The following is a 14636-nucleotide window of genomic DNA, read 5'->3' as shown; positions in this document are numbered from 1 at the left end:
GCATGAATTGGCACAGACGAACTGTCCGCCTAGGAGATGTCCAATACCCAGTAGCAGAGCATGCCCTCCAACATAATTCTAGGAACCTGCTACACCATACGTGCCATTTGGCTTCTCCCACCCAACACCGGTCCCTCAGAACTGCAGAGATGGGTACTTGCACACCAACACATCCTTTCATGGCGCCATCCCCCTGGACTGAACCTACGTTAACCAACCTCACTCCCACTTACTCTTCAGTCTTCTCCTTTTTCCCTTTCCTGTTTAGCCATTCACACATCTTTTCATCCTACATAGTAGTGTTTATCTTTACACTATATACCTCTTTACTTCTGTATGCATCCTCTTTGGTTTAAAACTGGCACAGTACTTACAGTAGAATATCTTTGGCTTCCCTCTGACAACCATGCCTCCATCCTTGCTACCCTCCATATTTACCTTTCACTGTTGCTTCATAACCTGGGTTGTGAGTAACTGAATCCACTTTCCCTTCTTCCCTTTTCCCCCCCTCTCTTCTCCCTGATGAAGGAACAAAGTTCTGAAAGCTAGGAACGTAAATTTTCTGTTCTGTTTTGTGTACCTATCAGCTGTACTGAGCTGAGGTAAGTACTGGCCAGCCCCTCTATCTCTTTGTTAGTAACCGTTTCTTTTTTTTTTTTTTTTTTTTTTTAATTACACTGGCACTGTTCTGGATTTTGTGGTCAGGGAGCTAGTGATCCATACAACTTGGTGTATGATAGTTTTTCTTTTGGAGATCTACTTAAAACCCATGTCTAAAAACTGTTTGTTACCTTTTCTTATGTTACTTATGACAGAAAAAAATGTATAATTATTTTCTGGTAACTCCAACTCAATCAATCAATCCTGTCCTTTTATACTAATGACTAGTACTGACACAACATGTTTTTCATCTTACTGAGAAAATTTTGGGAATATTAGTTCACCCATAAAGGAAATGGCATATAGAATGCTTGAGTGCCCCATTCTTCGAGTGTTTGGGATCCCCATTGGATCAGGTTAACGGAAGCAATACAGATGTTTGCCACCAGATTCATTACCGGTACATTTAACCAGCACACAAATACTATGTAGATGCTTCATGAACACAAATGGGAATCCCCAGAGGGCAGAAGCAGCTTTCGTTGCAAGGCACTATTGTGGAAATTTAGAGAACTGGCATTTGCAGCTGACTGCAGAACACTTCTATAGCTGGCAACATAAATTCCACGTAAGGACCATGAAGATAAGATATGAGAAATTAGGGCTCTTATGGAGGCTTTCAGACAGCTGTTTTTCCCTTGCTCTATCTGCAAGTGGAACAGGAAATGAAATAACTTGTGGTGGTGCAAAAAGGCTCTTTCACGCACCGTATGGTGGTTTGTGGATTATGGACATAGATGTACAAGTAGATGTAAACGAAGGTAAATTTAGTCAGCAATATAGCTCTGCTACTGCTTCTACCCTATTTTCTTAATGTTGTGTCTCTGTTCAAACAGTGTTACCTGGCTGTACAGCATCCAGATCAATATATTATAATGCTAATGTGATTCAGAACTGATCATGTAAATGAGTAGTAAGTAGCCATGTTTTAACTGGAAAAAAGTACGATTTTCTAAACACAAACCACACCACAGACATACTTTTCAACTACATCAGAAACTAATTTTTACCATTCAAACATAAATATAAAAATCTCTCATTATTGTTATGTCTATCAGTACAACAGCATCACCCATGGAAATCAGTTGAGTATATAGATGAAATCAGATGTGCTGTTTAATCTTTTAAAGCATAATCTTATCACATTTAAAATGTGGAACAAAATGTGTTTTGTTGTCAAGTGGAACATGACGTTTTCAATGACTAGCGTAGCAGCAACTTATATAATGACACCTCACAAAACCCAGAGAAATTCTGCTTATATGGATGGAGTGTTAGTGGTACCAAAGTTAGTAACCATATAGGAACTGAAATAGCGAATAGCAAACAAAAAGCAGAAATGCTGAAGTACAATCTCAAATGTTACTTTACAAAGAAAAATCAAGAAGTATTGCCCCAGTTTAAATCTTGCCACACTGCAAGGATGGATGATATACTACTACAGTGAGTGGTGCTAAGAAACAGCTGAAATTGAACAAAGTTTTAGAGTCAAATGGAATCCCTATCAGATACTATTACAAATTTGTGGCAGAGTTCGCTCCTCTTTTAATCATAATATACCAAAAACCCAACAATGGAAAATCCAGGATGGGATGTAACAATATAATGAAAAGGATAGTTACTACTCAACATATAGCAGAGATGCTGGGCAGAAAGGCCCAAAAAAATTATGTCTGAAAGTTAGCTTTCAGCCAACAACGCCTTTGTCAAAAGTAGACAACATGCACACACTCACGCAAATGCAACTCACTCGCACATGACCACAGTATCTGGCAGCTAGAACCAGACTGCAAGCAGCATGGCATTATGGGAGACGTAACCGGGTGGGGTTAAGGTGGAGGCTGGGAGGGGGGGGGGGGGGGGGATAGCAGGATAGGGGTCAGGGACGATAAAGTGCTGCTGGGAGCGTACAGGGGCAGGGTGGAGAGTGGGGGAGCTAGGTGCAGTCAGGAAGTTACACAGAGGGAGGGGAGGGAGGGGGTGATGGAAAAGAAGAAAAGTAAAAAGACTGGGTGCGCTGGTGGAAGAGAGGGCTGTGTAGTGCTGGAATGGGAGCAGGGAGGGGGCTATATGGGCAAGACAATGACTAATGAAGGTTGAGGTCACGAGGATTACGGGAACATAGGATATGTTGCATGGAGAGCTCCCAGCTGCGCAATTCAGAAAAGCTGATGTTTGAGGGAAGGATCCAGATGGTAGAGGCTGTGAAGCAGTCACTGGAATGAAGGACGTCATGTTGGGTGGCGTGCTCAGCTGCAACAGGGTGGTCCAGTTGTTTCTTGGCCACAGTTTGTCGGTGGCTATTTATGTGAACAAACAGCTTGCTGGTTGTCACGCCCACATAGAATGCAGCACAGTGGTTGCACCTTAGTTCCTACCTTCTACATGCTCCCTAAAGCCCACAAACCCAACCACTCAGGATGCCCCATTGTAGCCAGTTACTGTGTCCCCACTGAGAGAATCTCTGCTCTCATAGACCAACACTTCAGCCCATTACCCGTGACCTAGCCTCCTACATAAAAGACACCAACCATTTTCTCCACAGACTATCCACAGTTCCTGTCCCTTTACCAACAACGTGCTCTACCTGTCACTATCGATGCCATCTACCTCTACACTAACATCCCTACTTCCCTTGTCGCCATGGCCAACTGTACCCTCACCAACAATTACTTCTCCTTTGAAGGCATTACCTACAAACAAATCCGGCCTTCCACTATGGTCACCTGCATGGCACCATCCTATGACAACCTATTCATAGGCCTTCTAAAGGAAACATTCTTAAACACTCAGAATCCCAAACCCTTCCCCAAGTTAAGATTCACTGATGACATCTTTGTGATCTGGATCGAGGGTTAGGGTACCCTATCCACTTTCCTCCAGAACCTCGAAACGTTCTCCCCCATTCACTTCACCTGTCCTACTCTACCCATCAAGCCACCTTCTTCGATGTTGACCTCCACCTCAAAGTATCTCTGTCCATTTCAAACCTACCAACCACAAGCAATGCCTTCACTTCGACAGCTGCCACCCGTTCCATACCAAGAAGTCCCTTCCATACAAACATGTGATCTACAAGCTAAGGTGCAACCAATGTGATGCATTCTAAATGAGCATCACAACTAACAAGCTCTCTGTCCACATGAATGGCCACTGACAAACTGTGGCCAAGAAATAACTGAACCACCCTGTTGCAGCTGAGCACGCTGCCCAACACAACATCCTTCATTTCAATGACTGTTTCACAGTCTGTGCCATCGGGATCCTCCCCACTAACACCAGCCTTTTTGAATTGTGCAGTGGGAACTCTCCCTGCAATATAGCCTATGTTTCTATAATCCTCCTGACCTCAATCTTTGTTAGTCATTGTCTTTACCTGTTAGCCACTTCCCTGTTCCCATTCCAGCCTAAACAGTCCTCTTTTCCACCAATGCACCCCGTCTTTTTACTTCTCTCCTTTTCCACTATCCCACCCCTCTCTCCCCAACCCTCCGTCTAATCTCGTGACTGCACCTAGCTGCCCCACTCTCTACCTCGTCCCCGCACACTCCCAGCAGCACTTTACCATCCCTGACCCTTACCCTGCTACTCCTCCCCCTCCCCGTCCCAACCTCCTCCTTACCCCCACCCGGTTGTGTCTACCATAAGCCTTGTTGCTCAAGTCTGGCTCTAGCTACCAGAGACTGTGGTCATGTGTGTGTGAGTTGCGTTTGGGTGTGGGTGTGGGCGTGTGTGTGCATGTGATTATGTTGTCTACTGTTGACAAAGGTGTTGTTACTTGATAGCAAACTTTCAGACAGTCTTTTTGTTGTGCATTTCTGGACTCAGCAGCTCCACTATATGGTGAGTAGCAACTATCCTTTTTATTATATTGTTACATACCATAAATCCCTCAAACAAAAAAACTGTGCCTAGTGGCTGAAAGAGGGTAAAGGTCATCCTGTCTACAAGAAGGGTAAGTACCATTAAATATCCTTGGCATCTATTTGTTGTAGAATCGTCTAATATATTCAGAGTTCACACATAATGAGACAACTGGAAAAGAATAACCTCCTCAATGGTGTACTAAAACCACTGATCATGTGAAACATAACTCACATTTTTCTCACATAACACTCTAAAAGCCATAAATTAAGGTGGTCAGATAGATGCCGTATATCTGTTTTCCAAAAAGCATTTGAATTAGTATCAGACCTACGTTTATTATAGACAGCACCGTTTTATAGGGTATAAAGGATATTCATGACTAGATTGAGGATTTTTTGGTAAGGAGCATATGGTGTGTCATCTTGGACAGAGCATTATCAACAGATATAAAAGTAACACAGGGATGTATGTTGGGGGCATTGCAGTTAATTTTGTATGTTAATGACCTTGCAAATAATATTGATACTAACCGCAAACTGTAGATGATGCAGCTGTCTATAGAAAAGTACTGTCTGAAAAAAGTTGCACTAATATTCGTTTGGATCTTGACAAGATTTCACAGTGATGCAAAACTTAGTAACTTGATTTAAATGTTCCGAAATGTAAAATTTTACACAATTCAAATGTAAAAAGAAATGTAGTATCCTATGACTACAATATTAATGTGTCACAACTGGAATCAAATATCTAAGTGTAACAATTTGTAGGGATATGACATCAACATATACACCTATGTGGATAATCTGCAAATCACACTTAACTGCCTGGCAGAGGGTTCAACAAACCACCAGCACAATAATTCTCTATTATTCCACTCTCAAACAGCGCATAGAAAAAACAAACAATTGTATGTTTTCATGCGAGCTCTGATTTTTCCTATTTTATTATGATGATTGTCTCTCCCTATGTAGGTCGGCATCAACAAAATATTTAACAGAATCTTCCGTCAGTTCTTCGTAGAACAACATTACAATAAATGAAAAGCACCAGTTTGTTTTCGAAATATTGTAGAATAAAAGCAAACTGGTGCTTTTCATTTATTATTAACAAAATATTTTCTCATTCAGAGGAAAAAGCTAGTGATTGAAATTTCATGAAAAGATCCTGTGGCAACAAGAAACGTCTTTGTATTAATGATGTGCATCCAAAATCCTGTATCGTGTCCGTGACTCTCTTTCCCCCGTTTCTTGATAATACAAAATGTGCTGTCCTTCTTTGAACATTCTCGATATACTCTGTTAATCCTATTTGATAAGGATACCATGCCGTGCAGTGGTACTCCATATGAGGATGGACAAGAGTAGTGTAGGAAGTCTCTTTAGTAGATCTGTTGCATCTTGCATCTTTTCAGTGTACTGCCAATAAAATGCAGTCTTTGGTTCGATTTCCCCACAACATTTTCTATGTATCCTTTCGTATTTAAATTGTTCGTAATTGTAGTTCCTAGGAATTTAGTTGAATTTATGGCTTTTAGATTCGATTGATTTATTGTGTAACTGAAGTTTAATGGATTCCTTTAACACTCGTGGATGACTTCACACTTTTCATTATTTAGGGTCAATTGCCAATTTTCACACCACACAAATATCTTTTCTAAACTGTTTTGCAATTTGTTTTGTTCTTCTGACGACGGTAAATGACAGTGCGATCTGCAAACAACCTAAGACAGGTACTCAGATCATCCCCTAAATCATTTACATAAATAAGGAACAGCAGAGGGCCTATAACACTATCTTGAGAAACACCAGACATCAATTCTGTTTTACTCGATGACTTTCCATCAGTTACTTCGACCTGTGACCTCTCTGACAGGAAATTGTGAATCCAGTTGCTTAAGTAAGACGATATTCCATAAGCATTCAATTTGATTATGGTGTCAAATGCCTTCTGGAAATCTAGAAATACAGAATCAGTTTGAAATCCCTTGTCAATAACACTCAACACTACATGTGACTAAAGAGCTAGTCGAGTTTCACAAGAACAATGCCTTCTAAATCTGTGTTGACTGTGTGTCAATAGACTGTTCTCTTCAAAGTAATCCATAATGTTCAAACACAATATAAGTTCCAAAAGTCTGCTGCATTCTACATTAATGACATGGGCATTTAATTTAGCAGATTACTCCTACTGCCTTTCTTGAATATTGGTGCGACCTCTGCAACTTTCCAATCTTTGGGTATGAATACTTCGTCAAGCAAGCGGATGTATATGGTTGTTAAGTATGGAGCTATTGCATCAACATAATCTGAAAGAACCTAACTGGTACACAGTCTGGATCAGAAGACTTGCTTTTATTAAGCGATTTAAGTTGCTTCACTACTCAAAGGACATCTACCTCTAAGTTACTCATGTTGGCAGCAACCGTTCTTGATTCAAATTCTGGAATGATCACAATGGCCATGTTACAAGTAAAGCAAGTAGCAGACTTTGGTGTACTGGTAGAATACTAAGGAAATGTAAATGGTCTGCAAAGAAAATCAGTTACAAAACACTTCTATGGCCCACCCTGTAATTTAAGGGACATATACTAAAAAGCTCTAATAGAGAATATAGAATGTATACAAAAAAAAAGGGTAGCAAATATGGTCACAGGTGTGTCTGACACTGGGAGTCTATCATGGAAATGCTAAAAAAACTGAGGTGGGCGACACATTAAGGAAAATGCAAATTATTCGTAGAAGGCCTACTAACAAAGTTTCAAGAACCAGCATTAAGTCACGAATCTAGGAATATACTACAACCCTCTATGTATCACTCCCGTGGTGATCGGAAGGACAAGATTAAACTAATTACAGAAAGCACATAGGCATTTAAGTACTCCTTCTTCCCCCACTCTATATGTGAATGGAGCTAAAAGAAGCTCTAATAACTGACACAATGGGGAGTACCCTCTACCATGGTTTGCAAAGAATGGATGTGATGTAGATTTTCAGTGCTTGTAGAAATAATAGGAATAAAAGTAATCACTGATCGAACAGTTAAGGCATTGTGCAGTTGTCAGGCATATAAACAAGACTGTATAAGGAGATAAGCTTCCAGACAATGTCACTCCTCAATGCTAACTAACACAAAATTTAAACACACACAGGGCTACAATGGTTGTCAGCCAGGACAACAGAGAGAGAGAGAGAGAGAGAGAGAGAGAGAGAGTGTGTGTGTGTCCACGCACAAGGAGGCGTTATAAGAGATAAACACAACTTGGTAGGCATGTTTCTACATCTGAAAGAAGATGTCTATTCCAATTTCACAATAGTCACGTAAGAGTGGGACTACAATGATGCAAACCATGTTTGCTTCAAATACATGCTGTAATGGTCATGAGCACTGGACGCAGTGAATTGATATTAATCAAGACTCACCGAGTCTGAAAAAGGTTGTGCAATAGGACTACGAGAAACTGGATATTCCTTCTGTGATACTGCAGAAAGATTTGGCAGGAATGTAGCCACTGAACGTAACTGCTGGGTGCGGTGCTCACAAGAATGTAAAGTCGAAAGAAGACCAGGGTCCGGATGACCATGTGTCACTATCAAGGTGGCTGGTGCATCGTACAGCATCTGTAGCAGCAATGTGAGCAACGGTTGACACCACAGTGACACAACAAACTGCTACAGATCAGTTACTTGAAGGACAGCTCTAAGCCAGACCACCTGCAGAGTGCATTCCATTGACCTCCCATCTGCAACATCAGTGGTGTCAAGCGAGAGCTCTTTGGAGGACAGGATGGAGATCTGTTGTGTCTTCTGATGAAAGTTGGTACTGCCTCAGTGCCAGTGATGACCGTGTGTTGGTTAGAAGGATGCCAATTGAGGGCCTGCAACCAACCTGTCTGCATGCTTAACACTGGACCAATACCTAGAGTTATGGTCTGGGGTGTGATTTTGTATGACATCTGGTGATCCAATCTGTTGTGTGTGTTGAATCATATTATATTTTCGTTCTTTTCTTTTCATACGTTAAGCTATATGTAAACTGAATGGGATATACACAATGCCAAATGAAAATTAAAAAGTTGTTTTGTGGCAAGAATAATGTTTTGATACATCTGCATGAAAAAAAGAAGAAATCCACTCTTCAATTTATTTATTCCTGTATCTTCACCCGGTTGTTTCTATAAGTGGTAGCTTGTAGACGTATGCTTGGATCCAGCATACCATCATAGTTAAAAAAAATGTGTATCTCAACCGTAAATTAAAACTGTTATAAAAAGATATTAGAAAGGTAAAATTAATTCACATATGTGAGACATGTGTCCCTGTCTGTTCATAATTTCGCCTGCCGCCGAGATCCAGCATCAGGTGGTTCGGAGCAGACGAGGAATTTGCACGAGCAGTGGAGGAGCGATCCTGCATCGGCATTGTTATATTCAAGACTACGCACAATGGAATTAATGTGAAGCAGAATGTAATGCAAATTATGAATACTGGTCTTGAATGTATTAATATTGAAGGTCTGTTGATATTGATATCAGTTAAAGTCACCCAGGTTTGAGTACAGATTCAGAAATTACCTTCCAATTTCTTTCAACTATTCTTTCCAGACTATTTTTTCAATTATTCAAGCAGCAATTATTCATCATTTCCAACATTACTATTCATGTGCTGAAATTCATGAACAGCATTCTTGGGGCTATTTTCCAACAGGATAATGTTCATCCACGTACCACTGCTGTAAGCCCTACGTTCTTCACAGAGTGTTGACGTGCTGCTTTGGCCTGCTCAATCACCAGGTCTGTCTACAATCAAGCACATACAGGACATGAATGGATGACAACTCCAGCATCATTCACAACCAGTATTCACTGCACCTATACTGACAGATCAAGTGCAATAGGCATGCAACTGCAGCCCACAGACAAGACAACTGTCTCCTGGACAACACAATGCATGCACATCTGCATGATGCATTCAATATTCAGGTACTTACATCAGTTATGAATGTACCAGCATTTCACATGTGCAATGGCTTATCTCACACTTACATTAACCTGTGATCTCACAATGTTAGTCATTCAAATATGTTATCTAGACAAATGTACTCCAGAAATTTCATTACTCTACATTAATTATTTTTTGGTGCTGTGATCTTTTTTTTCTGTTAGTGTAATTGTGTTCCACCAGGGCTTTCCAGTATCACATTGATACAAACATGTATACAATAAATAAACAAATAATTTATAATGTCACATATTTATCTAATAACTGGCTTTACAATGAAAGAGGTTACAATACAGTGTGATGTGCTGGGCCCAATACAATGGTTTGTGATATAATGGAACTAGTAAACTGGGCTTAAGTCTAAATGAGGGGTAGTGCAAGAAACAACATATTTCCTTTACAGTATAAAGGTTGGTAAAGTGTCAGTTCTGCATATCAAATGAGACAACAGGCTTAGCTAAACAATGAGGGGCCAAGAGTGAGGTGATGTATTTATGGTGCATAACTTTATATCCTTATATATTATTTGCAGGTTATTCATGACATAATTAAATTGGCACAACCATAGCTTCATGTTTCTTTACTATCGGTTTGGGTTGCTGATCGCAGTGACAAAATGGTCTGTAACTGCCATTGATAGTCCTATGTATGGTACAAACACCAGTCACTTGCTGTCTTCCAATGTTACTACAAGGATCAACACTAAACATATTACCTACTTAATTTTTGTATCACTTTAGCCATTCCTGTATTTGACAGACAGGCTTTCCTGGCCACTCGCAACAAATCTACATTTACATCTACATCCACACTCTGCAAACCACTGTGAGGTGCATGGCAGAGGCTACATCTCATTGTACCAGTTATTAGAGTTTCTTCCGGTTCCATTCACATATGGAGCACGGGAAGAATGAGTGTTTGAATGCCTTTGTGTGTGCAGCAATTATTCTAATCTTATCCTCACAATCCTTGCTTGAGCAATATACAGGAAGATGTACTATATCCCAAGAGTAATCATTTAAAGCTGGTTCTTGAAACTTTGTTAATAGACTTTCTTTGGATAATTTACGCCTATCTTCAAGAGTCTGCCCTTTCAGTTCCTTCAGTATCTCTGTGACACTCTCCCCTGGATTAAACAAACCTGTGGCCATTTGTGCTGCCCTTCTACTTATAAGCTCAAAATCCGCTGTCAGTCCTATCTGGTACAGGTCCCCCACACTTGAACAATATTCTAGGACGGGTTGCACAAGTGATTTGTAAGCAACCTCTTTAGTAGACTGATTGCACTTCTCCAGTGTTCTACCATTAAACCGAAGTCTACCACATGCTTACCCATGACTGAACCCATGTGATCATTCCATTTCATATCCCTACAGAGTATTGTATTTGTATGAACTGGCGATTCTAACAGTGTCTCATAGACATTATAGTCATATGAAACAGTTCTCACAACAATGCAGTGTTGGGATGTATGGTGGCAGCTGGATGCATACAGATATCCATGAGCATCAATTTCCTGTATGTACTTTCTGTGCCCAAATGTGAAGGAATGGAAGACAGCCATCGGTCTTCTTCTGTGGTGAATTTTTTGCTCTCATGGCCAGCGTTCAGATGTACAACACATTTAACCATATATACTCTGCTATGTAGTCACACAATGCAGGATTCTTCTATGTATCTACAGAAATGCTTCGGCTGAAGGCACGCAGTCCCAGTGGCTACTTCCTCAAAATGCTCGATGAGAATAATGTTCTTGCTGAGTCAGATATACTTTAACAATTTCATGAAATCGTACAAGCTATTCATGTGGTGGTCACTGTGTTTTGACAAAGGGTCAGGGTGTTCTGCCAGATATTTGGAGAGTGTATATTTTGCCAAGTTGACAGTTAGCATCACACTTCTATGTATTTTTAGACTGCCACATAAGTGGGGGGAAACTGATCTGTTACACTGTTAGTTGTTTTGTGTACCCTGTTTGAAACAAGGATGATCAAGAAAGCCTGCACACCAAACTGTAACACCTGAGGTAGGTCTTGCAGAGGAATTGCTACACTGGTACACTAATTAAGAAGCCAATATGAACAATGTGTAATGTTGAAACAACACAGGAACACAGGAAGAGAGCAGGGCACCTGGCATTACTGACATATGTGTGACCACCAAAAGCCAAGATCACAAGGATTCTGAACAAATGCAATGTTAAAACCGACCACCACAGAAAATTAGAAACCTCACCACATGCCGGCTGTCTACAGCATTCAGTGTGAGTGCAAGGTGCAGTCCACTGAGCAGACAGAACACTGTATCCTGCAGAAACGTAAATCAGCAGTCTGATCACAGCATGGATGAAAGCCATATAACCAGTTTTAAATGGACCAGAGTGCTGTGCAGAGTCATTAGACTTTACGGCAGCATAATAAAGGAAATCAACATAATTAGGATCAATGACGACCTCTTTAAATAGAAATGGAAACTATCAACTCAGATCTGCGGAGGGGGGGGGGGGGGGGGGGGGGGGGGTTGTTACTGGCCACAATAAGCAACATGTGCTCTCAGACAAAAGCAAAGCAGCAGCAGGGGCAGTGACAGTGAGAGTGAGTGAGTGGACCAACATCAGGCACTACCTTCATAAAGAAAACACAAACACCCTTTCAACATTGCCAAAAGGTGCTGCGTGTAAAAACCATCAAAATATCAAGCTGTTTCGCCAAACTCACAGGACTGGAAACAAAATAATTTAATATTAGTTTAACTCGCTGGGAAGAACAAGGATCATACTAGAGTCTTATTTGCTTCATTTTAAATTGATATTGTTACTTGATTATTTTCAAACTTTCAACTTACCATTTGGGTATACCTTCACTAACTGGCTGATGATATTATATATAGTGAATCGATCAGCTTGCAACTGAGTTTGACAACTAACATGCTGATTCATTTCAATCAGAAGGTAATCTGGCAGCTTGGCAGGCACATTGTGCATCTGTAACTAGAATGCAAAAGCAATTACCATGGAATAATACACACAGGTAGTGATATGGCCCAGGCAAATGATCAGTGGGCAGAACATTTATAAATGGGCATTTGCCTGGGAATTTGCTCAAAGCATTTTTAAATGCCTAAAACTGAACATTAATAAAAAAGTACTTTTTAAAGCTTTTACTGCTAGAATGCATAATTTATCAATTAAAATAAGGGATGAGATGTTACTTTCAATACTGAAAGTAATTTCTTTTATTAATAAGAATGAAAGGAAAGAAGAGAGTAGCAAGGTTTCTTTTTCCTAGCATTTCAATTTGTTGTACCAAGGAAGGGTGCATGCTGCTGACAGCTGCTTATCATCTATATGTCCTTTTTCTTTTTACCAGTTCTGCTCTTCACTCACACACAGTGTTGAACAGCTGTATAGTGACAGTCAGGTTATAAAAAAATAATAATAATAATAATAATAACATTGTCCTTTGGTCATCGCTTTGTAACGTAATACACTTTATAATCCATGTCAAATCTCTGAATATTATTGAAGAATGATTACTCATAAAAAAATTATTACTGGATGTGTTAAACAGCTGGCATGTGTTTCTTGATGGTAATTGTATTCTTAAATGTTAAACTGCCTTTTCAGTGAAGAAAAAAATTCTTTATTGTTAGATTTAGTTACATCTGAGCCAGACTACAGTTTTATATTCTGCTCTTCTCTTTATCAACTTCTGTATGACTGCACTGCTGTGAAGATAAAACTGATCACATTAAAGACACAAAAAGTTATGTTTACAGTCCAATTTATTTCCCCTAATAACTCTCTCCTAACTCTCAAGCAGCTTTTCCAAATTTATTACTCAACCACTACAGAAACAGTGTTGCAAATCAGCTCCTCTAATACAAAACATCAGATTAAAGTTTTTTTTATAAACACTAATTATTAATTAATGTTTAAAATGCATAAATGCCTGAGCATTTATGAATTTTAGGCTTTTGCCCTTGCACTTTACACCACTACACACAGGACAATGACGTTATAATGACTACATATATTAATCATACAATCTACAAAAATATTATGCTACTCACCATATAAAGGAGTCATTAAAACATAGACAGGCACTACAAAAACACTGCTATATATTTGAGCTTTTGGACAAAAGCACTACTCATATACACATGACCACTCTCTCTGACTGCAGTCTAGTCCCAGTAGCAAGTGAATGTACATGTGTTTTCTACATCAGAAAAAGGCCTTTTGGCCAAAAGGTCAAAGTAGCAGTCTTTTTGTTGTACCTGTTTGCAACTTGACATCTCCCTTATACAATAAGTAGCTATTTATCCTTTTCATAATACTGTTGTTTTTCCATCCTGGATTTTTCATCGTTTAATCATACAATATACAAACACTACCAGTGCAGTAGCTGGGAGTAGCTGCATTGATTGAAATCAAAAGGCCTCAACTAGTACTGACAGCTTCCTTGGTGCAGCAACTTCATCTAACAGACAACACCATGTCCTGTGCATCTACATACTCGTACATGAAAGCAATGTTGCATGGTATGTAATCAAGTTTGAAATTATCTAAATTTATTGATAGAGTCAATGAAGATACTTTTTGCTTCAAATTACAAAGCAGATGATAGCAGAGGTTGATAGTGACTGCAAACAACCACTAATCGCTATGAAGTAATACACCGTCTTCCAACTTCTTTCAAAACAGTTACTACCATCATTAGCCACTGTATGGGGAATTATCTTACAGTGTATGATTAGTAGATCAACTGATCATAAAATTACACAAGATGTATGATTATTAGATCAACTGGTCACAAAATCACATAAATTTATTTTCTGTTACATCTTTTCTAGATATTCAACACCATCTAATGTCATTCTTGTTACCACATACACAGAAAACAGCATTCCAAGGCAAGAAACTACATGTAAATGGTCCAAAATTAGAAATGCTCATCAGAAAAAGTAGAAATTTTGCACTATTCACTTTTTTAAAGGAAATCATCAATAAAATATTGAAATTTAAGGCATACAATAATTAATATCTGCACACAAATGAGATATGATCTACAATAACTGCTGGGTGTATGATGAAACAATGAAATTCTTTAT

The 14636-nt window shown here is 39.5% G+C and overlaps 1 protein-coding gene across 1 annotated transcript in view; it reads right to left on the bottom strand.

Moving 5' to 3' along the window:
- LOC126183340 (MMS19 nucleotide excision repair protein homolog) overlaps window positions 1–14636 on the bottom strand; it is a 232206-nt gene that overhangs the window by 204069 nt on the left and 13501 nt on the right. The window contains exon 3 of the mRNA XM_049925215.1: window positions 12369–12513. Within this exon, the coding sequence (XP_049781172.1) occupies window positions 12369–12513 (145 nt within the window). The remainder of the gene's footprint in view (window positions 1–12368; window positions 12514–14636) is intronic.

The sequence above is a fragment of the Schistocerca cancellata genome, chromosome 1 (genome assembly GCF_023864275.1).
Source record: "Schistocerca cancellata isolate TAMUIC-IGC-003103 chromosome 1, iqSchCanc2.1, whole genome shotgun sequence".
Classification (NCBI taxonomy): domain Eukaryota; kingdom Metazoa; phylum Arthropoda; class Insecta; order Orthoptera; family Acrididae; genus Schistocerca; species Schistocerca cancellata.
The sequence above is the reverse complement of the archived record's forward strand: the minus strand, read 5'-3'. Positions and strand labels throughout refer to the sequence as shown.